The 20197-nt window shown below is 39.9% G+C and overlaps 1 protein-coding gene across 23 annotated transcripts in view; it reads left to right on the plus strand.

Annotated features, from left to right (window-relative positions):
- CLASP1 (cytoplasmic linker associated protein 1) overlaps positions 1–20197 on the plus strand; it is a 267481-nt gene that overhangs the window by 13765 nt on the left and 233519 nt on the right. For all 23 annotated transcript variants that reach the window (XM_049097164.1, XM_049097165.1, XM_049097167.1 and 20 more), the window contains exon 2: positions 18292–18771. In XM_049097164.1, coding sequence (XP_048953121.1) covers positions 18577–18771 — 195 coding nt within the window. In that variant the 5' untranslated portion in view covers positions 18292–18576. The remainder of the gene's footprint in view (positions 1–18291; positions 18772–20197) is intronic.

Raw genomic sequence — 20197 nt, forward strand, 5'->3', positions numbered from 1 at the left:
TTTACAAACAAATTTCTGTATATATTAGGTTTAACTAGAAAGAATATTATCGTACTTTAATGTTTTAAAATTTATATTTCCTTTGACTAGATAATATACATGGTCAAAAAAACTTAAAAGGTACAAAGGCTAGAGAGTGAAATGTCACTCTTCTTCCACCTTTTCTCCACATTCTTTCACATCCATTTCCAGAGGCAGCCAGTGTTTCTGGTTTTTTAGATGGTCTTCTAGATATTCTATGCATACATAAGCCTTTATATGTATATATAGGTTGCAGCATTGTTTTGTTAGTATTATTTTTTTAGTACGATTGTTTTTTTTTAGTACGATTGTTTTTAACATGTATTTTTAAAATTATTTAAATAGTGTACATTTTCACTTTAGAAAATATAGTAACGTTTTGGCATATTGTTTCTGTCCGTATTTTTTTGTGCATGCAGGATATGACTACTTTGTATTTTATAAACCTATGACATCATAAACATGCTGTTTTCTAGTTTGTTTGAAAATGTATGTATGTATTTATTTATTTATTTATTTATTTATTTTTGAGTAAACTCTGTATCCAACATAGAGCTTGAATTTAGGATCCTGAGATTTAGAGTTGCATGTTCTACCAACTGAGCATGCTAGGTACCCTTCTAGCTTGCTTTTTTTCAGCAAACTCACCATAAATATTTTTTCAGGCCATGAGAAACGTATCTTTACTATAGAGTGACTGCATGGTATGTTGTTTGGATGTATGGTAATTTCTTTCCCAATTCCTTGTTCTTATACATTTAGGGTTATTTTCATTGAAAAAGTTCTCCATGGGGGAGCGTGGCTGGCTCAGTTGGTGGACCATGCAGCTCTTGATCTTAGGGTTGTGAGTTCGGCTGCACGTTGGGGGTAGAGATTACTTAAAATCTTTTTAAAAAAGTAAAAAAAAATTTCATGCACAGACAGCCACAGTGAACAACTTTATATATACATTTCAGTGTACTTGGTGGATTAATTCCTTACATAGATTCTTAGATTTGTACTTGTGGGATCAAGACATTTATTTATAGGTTATCAATAGATGTTTCCAAATTGTCCTAGATAGTTATGAATTTTATTCTTGTCAGTGTATTAAAGCATGTTTGATTATATCCAGTTACATTCTCAACTGATCTTTTTGTTTAAATGGAGGACTAGAGTGAGGGTTATGTCTTTTGATACTTTATTTTTAAGTATTCTATTTTTTAAAAAAGATATTTATTTAACAGAGAGAGAACACAATCGGCAGAGCAGCAGGCAGAGGGAGAGGGAGAAGCAGGCCTTGACTGCTTCTCCAAAGCAGATGCTTGACTGACTGAGCCACCTAGGCGCCCCATGTCTTTTGATATTTTAAAGAAAGTGGTGTTAGTGATGGATAGGAATAAATCATGCTGGAAAAATACAGAGGCAGTAACAACTCAGTTTGGAAACTGAGTGTCTGTGGGTATGATTCAATATATACTAACATGGTTAAGGCACAGATCTCTTTTTGTGTTTTTCTTGTGGAATTTTTTTTTCCTAAGGCCATAAAATATGAATGTACAAGTGTCATTTTAGTAATAGCAGTGTTCTGTTATAATAGATCTGAGAAATATAGAGAATTTCCTCTAGCTTTATGTGTAAGCTTAATAAAGTACAGTCTTAAAGTCTGTAATGCTTGAAGTATGGTTTCATTGGGGCGGGTAGGAAGCTGTATGGAAAACTTTTCAGTAGTCTTTGTCATCGCCTGGCTATTATTCCAAATTCTCTTTTTTTGCTGCTTCACTTTATTGCATTAGAAAGATTTGAAGCTAAACCTAATACCATCTGATTTGTCAATGAATAAATGAATCTCTAAAGCCTTCAGTTCAGTTCTCTATCTTCTTCGACCACACGACTCCTTATTATTGAAGGCTCTGTGACTCTGTGGGATTTCCCAGTTGGTCAGATTCTGTGTCTTCAGTATAAATCTTGTTGGAGCCAAGAATGGAAGCAAAGGAAATGATTGGGAGGGTGAGAGTAAGCAAAGCATGTGTTTTCATGCCAGCATACAAATAAGACAGACCTTTGCTCAATGGTGCCCCTATATTTGTTTCATTGTTGCAGTATTTCCTTTTCCCCTGTTAACTAGGGAGTCATCAGAAAAGTAGTCTTATAAGAAAGCACCTTGATATACTGTGTTAAAATAGATTGTTCTCTTGTCTTTCTTTCCCTAGTGAACTTGGAGCTTGCCTTGAAGGCAGTGCTGGGCAGATTGTCTGGCACAGTAGGTATTTAGTGAATTTAGGAAATTAGCGCCAAGCACTTGTCCATATCATGTGTAACTTTTCACTTTTGTCTTCTTTACATTTTGGGATACTTATAGATTCACAAGAAGTTGCAGAAATAGTACAGTTTCTGTTTATCCTTTACCTAGTGTCCCCCAGTGGTTATGCATTCTTTTTTCTCTTTTTCTTTTTAATGATGATGCCTTTGGTTTGCCATCAGCATCTGCAGGAAATCCTAAACCCTCAGAACTAAAGATTGCTGATTACTTGCCTAGAGTTACTTGTGGGGATGCATATGATTCTTCTTCATTTGTTCATGATGGAGTACTTGCTTAGTACGTGGTACTGTGCCAGGTTCTAGTTGCTTCTCTCGATTCAGGCTCTTCTCTTATTTTGGTGACATTAAGTATGGTGGATGTATCCTTCCTTTGTGAATCTCCTTCCTAAATTATAAATATATATATAGGTCTCTAAAGTACGCAGAGACCCATCATGTATTGGTAAGAAGCAATAGCTGTGACTTAATGGAAATAGCCCTGGATTTGGAGTTCAGGTTCAAATCCTGATTGTTTCATGTGTGCTGGGTGATCCTGGAAGTTACTTTGCTTCTGAATTTGTTAACTCTTCTGTAAAATAGGAGGAGAGTAACAGTCATATAGAGAGGTTTTGGGGGTGGATAAAGGAAAGTAGCATTTGTATAATTACTTAGTGAATTAGAAAGTGCTGTTTCAAATGTGAAGTTGCCTTGCTTATTCTATAGTGCTGAAACAAAAGCCAAATTTTAACTACGGCTACATTACTTCTTTATAGTTTGACTTTATGCAGTAATAGTAACTCTCCCTGTTCCTCTACCCCAAGCCTTCTTATACCTTCTGTCTTCACATTGAATAACCAGTACTTAATAGGGTTTTCTTTTTTTCAACTGAGTGTAACCCTGCTCCCTTGGGAAATTTGGGATGGCCATGTCAGCTGTCATGCTATCAAATGACATATCAAATGCTTCCCTCTCTTCTTATTCACCTAAGTGTGGGGATTTCATGTTTCAGAAACCTCTTAAAAAAATCCCATGCAAGTATCTTTTTAGCTTACCTTTTTCGTAGGTTTTGCTCTTAGAAACCAGCTTTTAATATGGTAACAGAACTGAGATTTTTATTTTTAAAGGGGAGACCTGATTTTTAAAATATGTGAATATGAGATATGTAAGCAGTATGAAAAGTAGGGAGTACCATGAAAAATTTAAGATTTAGATAATAGAGAATTTTTTTCTTAAACTTGGTTTATGTGCAAACAGATTCTTAAATCATTAAGAGACAGACATGTAGAATAATGCGTGCACTCTGTAACAATAGAATATACATTGTTGTCAAGTGTATGTGGCACATTTGCCAGGATAGATCATATGTTATGCCATAAAATAAGACTCAATAAATTTTAAAAGGATGAAAATCATACAAATTATGTTCTCTCTCTGGTCACAATACAATGAAGTTAGATATAAATAAGAGATAAATTGGGAAATTCACAAATATGTGGAAATTAAATAACATAGTCCTAAATCATCAGTGAGTAAAAGAGGAAAATGCAAAGAAAATTATAAAATGTACTTAATAGCACTGTACTGTACAGTTAAAAATGGTAAAAATGGTCAATCCTATGTACAACTTATCACAATTTAAAAAAAACAAAATTCATTCTTTGCTCAACAATAAATGTTTATTGAGCACCTGCTGTACTCCATGCCAAAAATAAAACAACATACGATGATTTAGGGAATGCAATGAAAGCAGTGCTCAGGAGGAAAATTTGTAGCTTCAAATACGTTAAAGGAGAAGTATCTTAAATTAATAATCTAAACTTCAACTTAAACTACTAAGGGAACATACTAAACCAAAAACAAGCAGAAGAAAAAAATAAAGACTAGATTAGGAATAAATGATAGAGAAAAATAGCAGTGAAAATCAACAGAAAATTGAAAATTGATTTTGAAAATTCAATTGAATTGAAAAAGATAAACAAAAAAAAAGTTGAAAAAAATTGAAAAGATAAACAGATTGACAAACCTTAAGCTAGACTGACCAAGAGAAACAGAGACTAATAAAATTAATAAAATCAAATGAGAGAGAGGACATCACTACTGTCCTTACAGAAATAAAAAAGATTATAAGGGAATACTAGGAGCAATTACATGCCGACAAATTAAATAACTTAGATGAAATTAGGCATTTCTAGAGAGGCTCTATTGCAAGTGGCTCAAGAAAAACAGACAATCTGATAATATCAATAATAAGTGTGAAGAAGGTGAGAACAAAAACATCTCACAAAAAGGAGCCCAGGTTCAGATGACTTCACACTTGGTGATTCTTCCATATGCACCAAATGCAGGTTCTTCACAGACTGTTTCAAAATAAAGAGGAGGATGGAATGCTTCGAGCATGTTATTACTGTGTTACAAAAGCTTTACAAAGACATCACAAGAAAATTCCAGATCAGAATCTTTTATTGATATGGATGTAAAAAATCAACAGATTCCTAGCAAACTGAATCCGGCAGTGTATCAGAAGGATTATATGGTATGACCAAGTAGGATTTATATCATAAATACAAGGTACTAATATCAGAAAGTCAATGTAATATACCATTTAATAGAATAAAGGATAAAAAAAACCGTATTATCATCTCAGTAGCTGAAGGAAAAGCATTTGACAAAATCCAACAATTTTTTCAGGTAAAAACTCTCAACAAACTGGAAATAGAAGGGAACTTCCTTAATGTGATAAAGGCCAAATGCCCACAGCTGATGTCCAGGTTAGTGATAAAAGACACAATGCATTCTCCCCGAGATCAGGAACAAGACAAGGATGTCCTTTTATGCCCCTTCTATTCAACATTGTAGTGAAGGTTCTAACCAGAGCAATTAGTCAAGAAAAAGAGAGAAAATGCATCCAAATTGGAAAGGAAGTAAAATCATTTTTGCAGGTGACATGATCTTGTATGTAGAACATCCTATTAGAACTGATAAAGGAGTTTAGCAGGATTATAGGATGTAAGATCAATAAACAACAGTCAGGGGCAGCCCAGGTGGCTCAGCGGTTTAGCACTGCCTTCAGCCCAGGGTGTGATCCCAGAGACCTGGGATCTAGTCCCATGTCAGGCTCCCTGCATGGAGCCTGCTTCTCCCTCTGCCTATGTCTCTGCCCACCTCCCTTTGTGTCTCTCGTGAATAAATAAATAAAATCTTAAAAAAAAAAAAACAACAGTCAGTTATATTCCTATGCACTTGCAATGAACAGTCTAAAAATGAAACTAAGAAAACAGTTCCATTCACAATAGCTACAAAAAGAATTATAAAAACAGAATAAAATAGAATAAAGTTAACAAAAAATTGTAAAACTTACACTCTGAAAACCATAAAGCATCATTGAAAGAAATTAAGGATCTCAGTAAATGGAAAGGCATTGTATATTCATGAGTCAGATTCAGATTACCTAATATTGTGAAAGATGGCAATACTTCCCAGATTGATCTACAGTTTTGGTATACTCACTTAGAATCCTAGCTGGCTATTTTGTTGGAATTGACAGGCTGCTCTTTTTTTTTTTTTTTTTTAAAGATTTATTTATTTATGATAGACATAGAGAGAGAGAGAGAGGCAGAGACACAGGAGGAGAGAGAAGCAGGCTCCATGCGGGGAGCCTGACGTGGGACTTGATCCCGGGACTCCAGGATCGCGCCCTGGGCCAAAGGCAGGCGCCAAACCGCTGAGCCACCCAGGGATCCCCCGACAGGCTGCTCTTAAAATTCATATGGAAATACAAGCGACCCCTATTGCCAAAAAAGTCTTGAAAAAGAACAAAGTTGGGGGCGCCTGGGTGGCCCAGCGGTTGAGTGTCTCCTTTGGCTAGGGGCATGATCCCGGGTCTGGGGATCCCGCATCGGACTCCCTGTGGGGAGCCCACTTCTCTCTGTCTGTGTCTTTGTCTCTCTCTCTGTGTCTCTCATGAATAAATAAATAAAATCTTTTGAAAAAAGAAAAGAACAAAGTTGGAGGACTTTTCATAACTTACTACAAAGCTATAGTTAATCACAAGAGTCTAGTATTGGGATGCCTGGGTGGCTCAGTGGTTGAGTATCTGCCTTCAGCTCAGGGAGTGATCCCGGGGTCCTGGGGTCGAGTCCTGCATCAGGCTCCCTTGCAGGAAGCCTGCTTCTCTCTCTGCATATGTCTCTGCCTCTCCCTCTGTGTGCCTCATGAATAAATAAATAAAATCTTTAAAAAACAAAACAAAACCAAAAACAGAAACAAGAGTCTAGTATTGATAACAAGAATAGACTTATACATCAGTGGACTAGAATGTAAGTTCAGAAGTGAAACCTTAAACTTATAATGAAATGATTTTCAACAAAGATGTTAAGATAGCTGGGGAAAGAATGAACCTACCTTTTTTCTTTTCTTTCTTTTCTTTTCTTTTCTTTTTTTTCTTTTCTTTCTTTTCTTTTCTTTTCTTTTCTTTTCTTTTTCTTTTCTTTCTTTCTTTCTTCTTTCTTTCTTTCTTTCTTTCTTTCTTTCTTTCTTTCTTTCTTTCTTTCTTTCTTTCTTTCTCTCTCTCTTTCTCTGTTTTTTAAAGATTTATTTATGAGAGAGAAGGTGTGTGCACATGGGGGAGGGGCAGAGAGAGGATCCTTAAGCAGACTCCTGCTGAGTGTGGAGCCCCACACAGGACTCAGTCTCAAGAACCATGAAATCCTAACATGAGCCAAAACTAAGAATCCACCGCTCAACCAACTGAGCCACCCAGGTACCCTTGAAAGAATGGTCTTTTCAATAGATGGTGCCAGGAAAAATGGATATCCACATGCAAAAGAATTAATTTGGACTCTTTCCTCATTTGTATATGTAAATGAATTCAGAATTAATCCTGGATCTAAATGTAAGATCTGAAACTATAAAACTCTTAGTAGAATACAGGTGTAAATCTTAATGACCTTGGAATAGGCAATATTTTCTTTTTCATTGTAAAACAGGCAATGATTTCTTTGGTATGATGTCTAAAACACAAGGAACAAAAGAAAAAAAATGGACTTCATCATCAAAACTGAGAACTTTATGTTTCAAATGACACCATCAAGAAAGTGAAAGCACACGTCCACAGAATGAGAGAAAATACTTTGAAATCATGTATCTAATAAAGGACTTTTATCAAGAACATATAAAAACGTTTACAGTCAACAGTAAAAGGACAAAAAAAATGAACACCAATAAAAAATAAATTTATAAAAAAAAAACAGTAAAAAGCCAACCCAATTAAAAAAGCAGAGAATTTGATTAAACATTTCTCCAAAGATGTTCAAGTGGCCACGCCCATGAAGAGAAGCTCAATATCCTTAGTCATTAGGGAAATGCAGATCAAAACCACAATGAGATGCCATTCCACACCCCCACTAAGATGGCTGTAATAAATAGACAATAAGTGTTGTTGAAGATGTAGTGAAATTGGAGCCCCCTTACGTATTGCTTATGGGAATGTAAAATGGTATAGCCATTTTGGAGAATAGTTTGGCAGTTCTTCCAAGAGGTAAGTTAAATATAGCTACCATGTCTATATTCTAGTTAAAACCTATTTGTGCATCAAAGAAAATTAAAGCCATATCCACACAAAACTTGTTCAGGAATGTTCATAGCGGCATTCTTTATAATAGCCAAAAAGGAGAAACTATCCAAATAACTGTCAACAGGTATGTTTATGAACAAACGTGGTATATCTGTACAATGGAGTATTGCTTAGCAATAAAAAGGACTGTAGTACTGATACATGCTATAACATGAATAAACCTTGAAAATAGTGTGCTGACTGAAAGGAGCCAGACACAAAAGGCCACATATTTTATGACTCCACTTACTTGAAATGTCCAGAATGGGCAAATCCATTCAGTCAGAAAGTAGATTATTGGTTTCCATTGGTTTAGGAGAGGGATTTGGGGAGTGACTGCTAAGGATGTGAGTGGTTTTTTTTTTTTTTTTTTTGAGATAATAAACATTTTTTTTTTAAAGATTGTGTTTATTTATTCATGAGACACACAGAGAGAGAGAGAAGAGAGAGAGAGAGAGAGAGGCAGAGACACAGGCAGAGGGAGAAGCAGGCTCCATGCAGGGAACCTGATGTGGGACTTGATCCCGGGTCTCCAGGATCAGGCCCTGGGCTGAAGGAGGCGCTAAACCACTGAGCCACCCCGGCTGCCCTTGTCTTGCCCTTTTAATGTAATATTGTGAACCTTTTTATTCCTTTCTGAGCATTTGCATTATACGTTATAGCTGCTTTTTGTCCTGACTTCACTGTAGTAAAATTATTGTTCATACTGGGGTGATGATTGAGATAGAGAAAGAGAAAAAGATTGACTCTGTTTTTTTTTCCCCCACCACAGAATCTTATGGTCTTGTGGTCACTTGAATAATTCCAGATTTTAATGATCTTTCCTAGGTAAAGTCTCCTGATTATACTGTTCATAGATGACTTGTGTGGAACTCCCTGAATGAAGGTCTTTTGACTTTGGGGCTGGAAGATGACTGTTAGATATTGTGTCCAGTCTTTCTATTCTATGTCTGACTGGTTATTTCCAGACTTTTTGAGGTTAAGAACTCTTTTTAGTGTCTAGCACCACAAAGCTCTATATAAGTGGAATTTCTAGTATTTGTTAATGGAGAAAAATGATCAAACTAAAAGTAAGATTTTTGAATTACTTTTTACATTATCTTTGCATTTAAAAACTCATAACTGTATGTAATGAGTTTGAAAAATTGTGGACATGAAGACTTAGTTCATGGATAATGTTCGGTGTGTGTTTGGAAGAATGCTCAGGCATTCTTGTAATAACTGTATGCTTTCATCTCAGAGGTGGGGTTAGTGTTTACAGGTTGGGAGCCAGTGCTCTGGCCTTTCCAAATTGCTGGTTTTCCTGACAAGCCAGTCTCTTGAGTTTGTGCTTTGTCCATACGTATCTGCACATTCTTTTCACCTGGGATTTTTTTTTTTTTAAGATTTTATTTATTCATTTGACACAAAGAGAGACCATAAGCAGGGGGAGCAGCAGACAGAGGGAGAGGGAGAAGCAGACTCCTCGCAGAGCAGGGAGCCCAATGTGGGGCTGGATCCCAGGACCCCTGGGATCATGACCTGAGCCAAAGGCAGATGCTTAACTGACTGAGCCACCCAGGCATCCCTATCTGAATGTTTTTTACATTCTTCCTACCTTCTCCCCCTGCAGCCCCCAATTACTACTACTGCCCAAGAAGAAAATGAACTCAATTAATGATTGCCAGTGACTTTTGATTCTTCAGCTCAAATATAACTTCATTCATTTAACAAGCATTTCTCAAGTGTCTTGTGTGTGACAGGCATGGTTATAGGCATTAGGTGAACAGACAAGATCCCCACCTTCCTAAGACTGACAGTACTATAGAAAGGCAGACAGCAAATAGGTAAACAAACATACGAAAGAATTACAACTTAATCACGGGTGTTTTGAAGGAAGGGAACAGGCTGCAGTGATGGGGGGCCTTTCTGTAATGGTCTCCAAGGACTTTTGAGGAGGTGACCTTTAGGCTGAAGCCCTGAGGCCTACAGCCAGGCCACATGGCATATGGACAGTGTTGAAGTTAAAAGGAAGAACAAGAGTGGGGCCAGTGCATACCACAAGATTCCCTGGAGTTACTGATTTGAAATCAGCAGTTTAGGCAGTTTTTAAATTCATGGGAATAGAGGGTGAGTGTTTTAGAAGGTCAGAGGCATCAGTTGAGCCCCTCAGCAGCTCTGGAAGCAGAGCAGATAGATGATTAGAGAATCTCCAGTAAGTGCAGCCAGAAAAGTAGCAGGAGGGCATGATCATTTGTTTTCATGAAAATGGGAAATTTTTCAGGAAGAATGGAGTGGCCAGCTTTGCTATGCTGTGGAGAGATGGAGTTAGCGAAGTACAGAAAAGCTTTGCTTGGATTTGCCAGCATGGAATTCATCTGTGATCCCGTTGAGCAGTTCCAGTAAGTGGTTGCAGGTGAATTCCAATTGGAGGGGCTGCTGGGTGAACAGGATGTCCTAGGAGGGAGAAGAGTGCAGGCTGCAGGGCAGGGTACATGGGCCCTGGGGGAGAAGATGGGAAAGGCATTTTGGAGAGAAGTGTGGATCAAACTTACTAGAGAACACGAGTTGGGATGCTGGCTTGGGATACCTTGTGAAGTTAGGGATTAATCTGTGTACAGAGAAACTGTTGGACATAGGTGTGTGTTCCCTTCAGCATGATGGACTGTTTGCTGCAGGCACGAGGAGGCACCTGATGAAGTGTGTCAGGTTCTTCCAAGGTTCGGACTTACTAGGCAACTATCACTGGGAGAGAAAGTTGATGGTGGTTTCAAGGTCTTAACACCCTCGTGGAATCAAATCCAGACTAAAAGGAAGGTCAAATTGGGAAGGTGTTTTATGGAATTGAGAAGACTGGGGCCATGTGCTTGAGCACAAGAGCTGGAAAGATGGGCAGTTGTGGTTGGAAAGTGGGATTGCAGAACATCAGGGAGCTGAGAGATGAGGAGTGGCTGCTGATACCTGAGAGCAGACACCTGGAAGGTTACAGGGCCAAGATGGCTGAAGAGAGAGGCCACTGAAGGGTGCTGAGGCAGGGAAGAAGGAAGACTGGGAGGCTGGAGGCCCAGGCCTTGAGCCAGTGACTGCAGGCCAATGAACAAAGCAGGGGCTGGCTCAGGGGCTGGCCGGGAGAGTGAGCGCTGGAACTGCAGGGTGTGAGCTCCTCTGCCCCAGCCCTGAAATTCCCACTGGGGTTTCTTTCCTGAGGCAGTGTTTTGTCTCCTTTCTCTGCCACCTGCAGCACCTTCTTAAAAACATCCTGCTTAGGACTCTCCTGATAGTGTTGCAGCTGTTGGCATCTTCCAGGCAGTGGGCTCTTCCTCAAGGGCCCTCACCAAGCCTTACGTTCTGTGATTTCCGGTTGTTAGCACGGTACCTGCTGGTCATGTCACACGCGCAGAGTAAATGTTCACTGAGATAATGTATTGGTTCTGAAGTGGGTGGGCTGAAGGGGGCAAGAGAAGGAGAGAACAGAAGGCACAGGTAGAGGGAGAACAGAGTTATTGCTGGCAGGGCAAGGCAGAGGGTGTATCAGACCATATTGTAAAAATCAATTACAGTGTGAAAACGGTTGTCTTACTGAGAGAAGCACACTGCTTTTTGACTTAATGTGAATAAATTCTGCTAATTTCTGGCTTCCGAAGTTGACTTTTAAAGTATTATGACTGCTTTCTACATATTTTCCAGGGAGATTTTCTTTTTTTTTTTTTCCAGGGAGATTTTCGATGTGGTTATTCATTTTGTTGTGCTGCTGGTTTAAATTGTCCTTCTTGGTACTATGATATGGAATATTATATTATTAAAGCTTCCTAAGTTCTTTACTTTGTGATAGGATTTCTTGTTTCCTAATCCTCTACTTACGCCCCACATGCTTTGGCTGTTTACCATTTTCATTGATTAAGTTCTCATACTTTGGATTTCCAATGTGGTGGTCGTAGAGTATTGCAGTATAATGTTAAGAATACAGACCTTACTTAAGGCTAGGCAGCTTTGATTTTCAATTAGCTTTGAAACTCTGGGCAGGTTTTTGTTTTTTGTTTTTTGAGTCTTTCTGAGCTTCATTCCTTTATCTTTGAAATGGGAATAATGATGCCCACCTATGTCACAGGTATATCACTGTCTCACCTTAGCACACTTCTTCCACCATCCTTTCTTTGAATTACCACAGTTCTTATTCATACCCCTTACTTGGTGCAATATTCCACCTGTGAAATCTAAAGTGCACCCTGTGTTTGTGACAAACTTTTTGTGTATTTTATTCTCTCCAAGTAAGTTGGAAGCATTTTCAAGTCAAGCCATTGATTATAGTTATTTCTGTTGTATTTTCTGTAGTGAGTTGTGATATTCGATGAATCAATAAAAGTAATTGAGACTAGCCTGGGAATGGATAAAAAGAATACAAAGTATATTCATCTCATCTATTTAGCCATTTATCCATTCTGCAGAGTATCCATTGAATGCTTATGTGTTAGTTAGATTGAAAAACATGGCCACAACATTTTGCAACTCCTCCTATTAATTGGTAGAGTCTATTTCCTCACACTTAATCTGGGCTGGCTTCATGACTTGCTTTGATCCGCAGAAGGTAGCAGAAGTGATTTGCAAGTTCCAGATTCTAGGCCTTGAGAGGCCTGGCACCTTCCTCCTTTCCTACCTTGGAATGCTCTAACCGCCATGCAGTGAGCTGAAGGCTAGGTTACTCAATGGTTAGAGATCATATAGGGCAAGAGGTCCAGCCAGTGGCCAGCATCAGTCAGTGTGTTAGACAGGTGAGTGATGCCATTCACTCTTGAACCCGAGTGAATCTGGCAGGTGATGACAGTGGCATGAATGATCCCAGAAGAGAGTTGTAGAAGAACCTTCCAGCTGGGCCCAGCCAAGCCACAGATTTATGAGAAATATTAACCTGTTTTGAACCACTAGGTAAAAATGGTTCTACTTGTAACTTCTTTTATGGAGAAGTCTCCAAAGCAGAGTTTATAGTTAATTTTGTTCTCTCCCACCCTTCCCCCATCCTCCATTGTTAATAAACTCTGTAGTTGTACACCTGAGTGCCAATAATAATTATGAGAATTAAGAGAATAAAGATAGGAGCTAATTTTTTTTGATTTTTTTATTTATTAGAGACACAGAGAGAGAAAGGGAGAGAGAGAGAGAGAAAGAGAGAGAAACAGGCAGAGGGAGAAGCAGGCTCCATGCAGGGAGCCAGACGTGGGACTCGATCCCTGGTCTCCAGGATCATGCCCTGGGCGGAAGGCAGTGCTAAACCGCTAAGCCACCGGGGCTGCCAGGAGCTAATTTTTTTTTTTTTTTTTTAAGATTTTATTTACTTGAGAGAGAGCATAAGCAGGGGTGAGGGGCAGAGTGAGAGGTAGAAGCGGACTCCCTTCCCCCTGCCTCAGCAGGGAGCCTGATGCCGGGCTCCATCCCAGGACCCCAGGATCATGACCTGAGCCAGAGGCAGACACTTAACCGACTGAGCCACCCACGTGTCCCAGGAGCTGATCTGATTTTTAAATAAGTGCCCTGTGCAAACAAACCCTTTCCATTCATCATCTTATTTAATGAATATAGAAGCAGTATTCTCCCCAGTGCCGCTCAGGAAGTGACGGTCAAGACTGGAGGCTGGGATTCTTGACTTTGTTGCTCTTTTCATTACCTCAGGCTCTCTAATTGTGTGTTTCTTCATTCTTGTTGAAGCTGGTATTTTTTAACTTCTTCCTGTTGGTCCCTAGCAGAGTTGGTCTATTGTTCTGGTAAACGTTGCTGTGTTTATTTCTGCTTTCCTGGGTACTGTAAGGAGAATGACTATAGGACTTTTGTTTGACCTCTTAACTGTTTTTCCCCCAGAAGCATAGACCAAATGATGTAGCAGGAAAAGGTTGTGGAGCTTGGACCCTAACTACTCTACTGGAGGCAGAGAACAGTGGTAATGTTGGGGAGTGGAAGGGCCCTTTGCAGTTGGGGAGGAGAAGTTTTAGAGGAGTTTGGGGCGTTTTTTGTAGAAATACCTGGAATGTGTTCCTTTTTTCTAGGGCCTGATACAATAACATCTAGTTGACTCCATGGCTTTCATGGTGAGATCTTGCTAAAGGAGAACACTTAGACTGATAAATTAAGAGGAGGAAAGGTACTTGGCTATTCTAAGGTACCTACCTTTTATATCATTTTTTTATTTCTCTTATTTTGGAATACGTATATAAGCAGAACTTTTTTAAAAACTTAGAAGTAGTGTTACATTCTGAGTAATTTTTTTTCTTCTTATTGAAGTACAGTTGATACACGATGTTGCATTAGTTTCAGATTTACAACATAGTGATTCCACCAGTCTATACATTATGCTATGCTCACCACAAGTATAGCTCCCATCTCTCTGCATACCATGCTGTTGATTGTATTCCCTATGCTGTAGCTTTCATCCCCGTGACTAATTCAGTCCAACATTTCAAGTAATTTATTTTTCTTTAGAGAAAGAGGGAAGGGGAAGTGCTGAGGGAAAGGGAGAGAGCGAATCCCAAGCCAACTCCCCACTGAACATGGAACCTGATGCGGGGCTCGATCTCACAACCCTGAAATCATGACCTGAGCTGAAATCAAGAGTTGGATGCCTAACCAGCTGAGCCATCCAGGGGCCCCCTGAGTAATTTCTAATATTAATAGTGCTGTCACCTGTATGATGCCACTCTCCGGAATGATGATTTCAGAACTGATGGTTGGATTGTGAATAGATAACTGTGCTGGTTTCATAAGCTGTCTCTGGGCAAGGGCCAAGTCCTGTTTACGCTTGTGTCCCAGTACCTTCCAGTTATGCCTTATGCATACCAGACCTGGTTTTTATTTGGTCCAGCTACAGGTAACCTCTGGGACCGTGGGTTCCAGGTTAACTTTAGACCTGTTTCCTTGTTGCACTCTTTCCTGGTAGAGAGACTGGACAGGATGTGGCTGCAAGAAAGAGATTTTTACCTCCTCCTTCTGTTTGTTTATATTCTATTTTCTGCATTTTTTAATATAATGTTTTTATAATTCTGTTGCTATATGAAATTTTGCTTGTATTCTTGTTGGTTTAGGAAATTCCTGGGGGATACAGGGAGAAGGACACATTTATTTACTTGGGTCGCTAAAAATATCTCTGAAAGGATACACAGGAAGCTAGGGACATTATTTTCTTTTAGGCAGGGAAACTGGGCAGCTGGGGGGCAGGAGTGGGAGGGAGATTTTGCACTTTGGTACCTCTTGAATTGGGACCATGTGATTGATACTCCCTGAATGCCTTTGAAAGCAGAGATGGAGAAAATGCTCCAGAGCATAGGAAAAAAGGTACCCCAAAAATCCAGTTTAGTAAAAATAAATAGAAGGGAGGATTATCAGTTACTTTTTATTTTTTGAATTTAAGGAGAAAAGAGAGAATTCAGTCTGCTTAATGCCTTGGGGCTTCCAGTGTCTTTCATTCTCTGGAATCCGTACATAGGAATTTGTGACCTACTTTTGAGTATGTTAAGCCTTTATTGCATACTTACCTTCAAGAAGCATATACTTTTTTTTTTTTTTTTTTTTTTTTTTAATTTTATTTATTTATGATAGAGAGAGAGAGAGAAGAGAGAGGCAGAGACATAGGCAGAGGGAGAAGCAGGCTCCATGCACCGGGAGCCTGACGTGGGATTCGATCCTGGGTCTCCAGGATCACGCCCTGGGCCAAAGGCAGGCGCTAAACTGCTGCGCCACCGAGGGATCCCAAGAAGCATATACTTTTGTTAGAAATCTTAGTTCTAACTGGAGGGGGGGAGCTTTTTAATAATACATATTTTAGTTTTTTTATTCTTATTTTTTAAAAGATTTTATTTATCCATTCATAGACACACAGAGAGAGAGGCAGAGACACAGGCAGAGGGAGAAGCAGGCTCCACGCAGGGAGCCCGACGTGGGACTCGATCCCGGGTCTCCAGGATCACACCCCAGGCTGCAGGCGGCGCCAAACCACTGTGCCACCAGGGCTGCCCCATAATACATATTTTAAAAATTACAGTAGAGACTTGAATGAACAGGATAATTCCTCTCCCAGCATTGGAGACTGTTTTCTTGTCTGTTGCCTCCTAGCTGAGCATGAAGTCTGACCTTCTTTTCTCTGGGTGAGAGCAGAAGGCCAGGCTTATAGCCATAAGGGTTGGAATGTTGGGAGAGGCGACTAATTGGCTATGTGGCCATGGAAAATCAGTATCCTCAGTTTCTCCATCTGTAAAATAGGAATTTCAATGCTTTATACAGTTGGTTGGAGAATTAAAGATAGTGTATAAATCATCTAGCACGGAACTTGACACATCAAGTAGATGCTCAAATATTGTGTGATTATCATCGTTGGTTAGGATCTGTTGAATTTAGGTCCCTTGAAGGGTTAAAGGATAGGAGATTCTTTTCACTGGGAATGAAAGACAGATGTTTAGGGGAAGGTGGAGTGCATCCCTTATCAGCCAATGTATAACAAACCACCACAAACTCAGTGGCTTAAAACAACAATGGAATATTATTTCTCCTTATTCCGCTGTTTGGCTGAGTAGTTTTTTTGCTTGTCTCCTTAGACTTATTTGTGTAGTGGCAGTCAGATGATGACTGACATGGCTGAGTGTCCCTAATGAACTCATACTTCTGGCTGTCAGTTGGGGCATGTTGGTTCTCTTCTGCATGACCTCTTTGGTTCCAGGAGGTTCCAGGAGCTTCCTCACCATGTGGCAGGCCCAGGGCAGTATTCCATACGGCGAATTCTTGTGCTTATCAAGTCTCCTGCTTCCTTTTGCAGTTGCTGATTTGCCACTGGCCAAAGCAGGTCACAGGGCCAACCTCAGGTCACTGTGGGAGGGGACTAAGGCTCCACCTTGGTAGGGGAAAAGAAGCAAAGAATTTGTGCTTCTTTTCTTCCATTTTTAATCCTCAAGCCCACCCGTATTTGATTTGCTTCTTGGGCTAATATTGGGCCAAGAAAGAAAAGGTTCTGTTAGTTTGTTTCTCCAACCTTCCTATATCACTGATGCTTCTTTGAGACCAACATAGGAGCTGATTAAGAAACTGGGAATGTTTTGTTCAGATTCCAAATTGAAATGAAGGGTAATAGCTGCTTTTATATGTTTGAAGATCCTTCTTATAAAGGAGGGACCAGTTCCAGGCCAGGGTGTGGAAGTGACTGGAAAGCAGCTATCTCCTCTGCCATGTGAGATAGTCTTCTGGAATGCTGTCCTGTCCCCAGCCCCATGCATGTAGAAGATAGGTAATAGTGTGTCAGGACCTTTGAAAATGGGCCTTCCTCATTGAATAACTCGACTTAAATGATTCCTGTTGGTGTCAGAAGTCTCTGATTCTGGAACTTGGGAAGCACACAGTGCTCTTTATCCTGAGAGTAGGGATGGATGAGGTGATGTTAGAAAGGGGAAGAATTACTCTGCACAGACTTGTCATTTTACTTGGTGTATAAGGTTCATATTTGCTGCTAGAACCCCTGAGAGCTCGGACTGACCGTTGGTGTGAGGAGCAGTTCTATTTAGTACAGTGTCTGGTAGGTGCTGCATCTTTAGACAGGTTTTCTCTGGGTCTGCTTAGGTTGGAGTGAAGGGAATCAAGAGAAGAAATTGGATGTAAGAAGTAGATGTGTACAGTTGTTCCAGCAGCTATAGATTAACTGTTCAGATTGTTCAGTTTGTCTAATGAAAACAGTTTTGGCACAGCTTTCCCATATCATGTATTTTGCCTTACAAAACACCAGGCTGTCATCAGCTAAGAATACTGTCCATAAGTGATCAGAATGTGAGCCTGTTCCCATTTCCCCCTCCCACCGCTCCCTTCTCTTTGTTGGAAGGAGGAGGAGGCAGGGACGACTACGACTCTTCACTCTGTTGTAAAGCTCCTGAAGTTTGATGGAGGTGCTGTCTTCGGTTCAGGCTCCCAGGCCAGCCACTTTGGTCAGTGGTGTTTCTGTGGAGCCCGCCCCATTTTCAGTACTGCCTTTTTTTTTTTTTTTTAAAGAAAACTCAATAAGCAACAGTACCTTCAGTCATTCACACGCAGAGTGGTGTTAGGTTTTTGGTGGGAAGCAAAATTTAAGCTACAAATAAATATGCTAACTGAAGCAGAAGATTGTTTTTGTGACTGGCTCATTTACAAGCTGGAAATTTGTGAAAAACATCAACCTACCAACTGTGTAGCCCATTGGCTCTTTGCTTTGGGCATCCATGTTCTTCCCGATAAAAATAATAATTATGTTATTCTGATATGGTTGCCAAGTGTTCATGCTTCTCACTCCACTTGTGATTATAAATGATTTTGCAGCATGGACTGCTTTGTCTTTGATTTAATGTTTCATAACATTTGGATATTATGTTATCTGTGCTGATTTGTTCTTCTCTTTCCCTTTTCAGAATGGACTGCTGAATTATGAAGAATTTCAGACCCAATAGTAGAACCTCACTCAGCTACTCACTCCTTTATCTCCTACTAGTTATTTAAATTGGACTTTTAATATCCTACCAGCTGCTCTTCAGACACACATGGTGCATTGTTGCCATTCCCCGGATTGCATCTTTGAAACACAGGCTCTTGGTAACTTTCAGCAAACAAAGAGGCAGCCTCCTGGGTACGTTTCCTGGGAGGGTGTCACCCTGACTGCCCTCTAGCTTCTGCTGGATCTGGATTTGAATTCCACCATGGAGCCTCGCATGGAGTCCTGCCTGGCACAGGTGTTGCAGAAGGATGTGGGGAAACGACTGCAGGTTGGCCAAGAACTTATAGACTATTTCTCAGACAAACAGAAGTCTGCTGACCTTGAACATGACCAGACCATGTTAGATAAACTTGTGGATGGGCTTGCTACCTCTTGGGTGAACTCTAGCAATTACAAGGTAAGCTGTGCTTTAGAAGGCACTTGAATAGGTAGCTGGGCTGCCTCGGTGGGTCAGAATTGGTCCTTATGAAAAAAAAAAAACAAAACTCGGGAGCAATCAACATGATTGCTGATTGCTCACTCGGGTTGAGACTTTTGGACATTTCATTCTGGAGCAAGTAGGATTTTCTTTAATTCTTGTTGGAGATCAAAAAATCCTTATGCTTTAGCACTTTGAGAGAAGACCAAGTGAACAGATAAAGAGAGGCTTTTATGTTGGAAAGTTTACAATCATTTGCAGCCTTGAAGTTAAAGTGAGTGTTATCTTGCACTGAATGGAGTCAGGAGATGTTGGTGAGTGGCCCTTCATGAATAGCAAATATCTTTGCTGATTTCCTGTCAGGGATGGAATTGGCAATAACATGTGGAGCATTTTACCTTCAGATCACTGTTTTGAAGTCAGACTAGGTACCTGGCCAGAGATAGTATGAGTTGCCTAGGTCTCTTCTGTGACCTATGTGTAATGGCCTGGAGGATATCCTTCAGGTTCTAAAGATCAAGGTGGGCATGTGCCTTTGGTGGGTAGGGGGTGCAAGGAGGGGTCCCAAGACCCAAATGAGTTGTGAAGGTTGACCATTTTACCATTCAAAGATTGAGCTTTCATGACTAAAAGCTAGACTGGACTTGTACTGAAGAGGTATCATTTTCTCTACCTGTCCCCCTCCTCTCTCTCTTTGTTTGCCAAGAGGGTGGTTTTTTGGGTCAAGATGGGGATGGAAAATTGGGCATTGGCATGTCTTCTAATAAGTAATATAGACATTGGGAAAGGGGCTCACAGAAAACAGAATCTCTTGTGCTTTTTTCATTGGCTCAGCTGAGGTAAGTTCGGACTTGGAAACTGGTACATTTAGATTTCTTTGTTTGCTGTGGTATAGACTCTTGTTTTCCAAATGCATTAAACCTTGGTCTTATCTAAGAGTCAGCAGGTTTTAAGGGTGTTACCTAGGACCCTGATATTTTACTTAAAATTGCATATAAAATTTATCCTGTCTTTGAAAGTCAAGCTTAATTTCTGTTTCATTCATCAATTTATTGATTTAGCTGAGGGTTACAAGTGCTGCTTATGTGCTTGGCCTTGGTGCTGGATGATGGAAGTGTTACAGACATGAGAGGTGGTAGAGGATCTAGTTGTTCTATTGGTGAGGGCTATAAAGTCACCCTGTCTGTGATGGAATCACAGTTCCACCACTCTGTATTCACAGTGCAATGCTTTTGGATGAGAGTAACTGAAGACTGACTCATTGGCTTAAAACTGCTATAAGGAGATTGAGTAATTGTCTTTAAGAGTTTAAGAAGTCTACAGTAGCTAAGGCAATGTCCAGAGAGGAAGACTGTCTGCTTCTGTCTTTTACTTGGAGGGAAACCTTTCTCAGAAGCTCCCCAGC

Source organism: Canis lupus, chromosome 19, assembly GCF_003254725.2.
Source record: "Canis lupus dingo isolate Sandy chromosome 19, ASM325472v2, whole genome shotgun sequence".
NCBI lineage: Eukaryota > Metazoa > Chordata > Mammalia > Carnivora > Canidae > Canis > Canis lupus.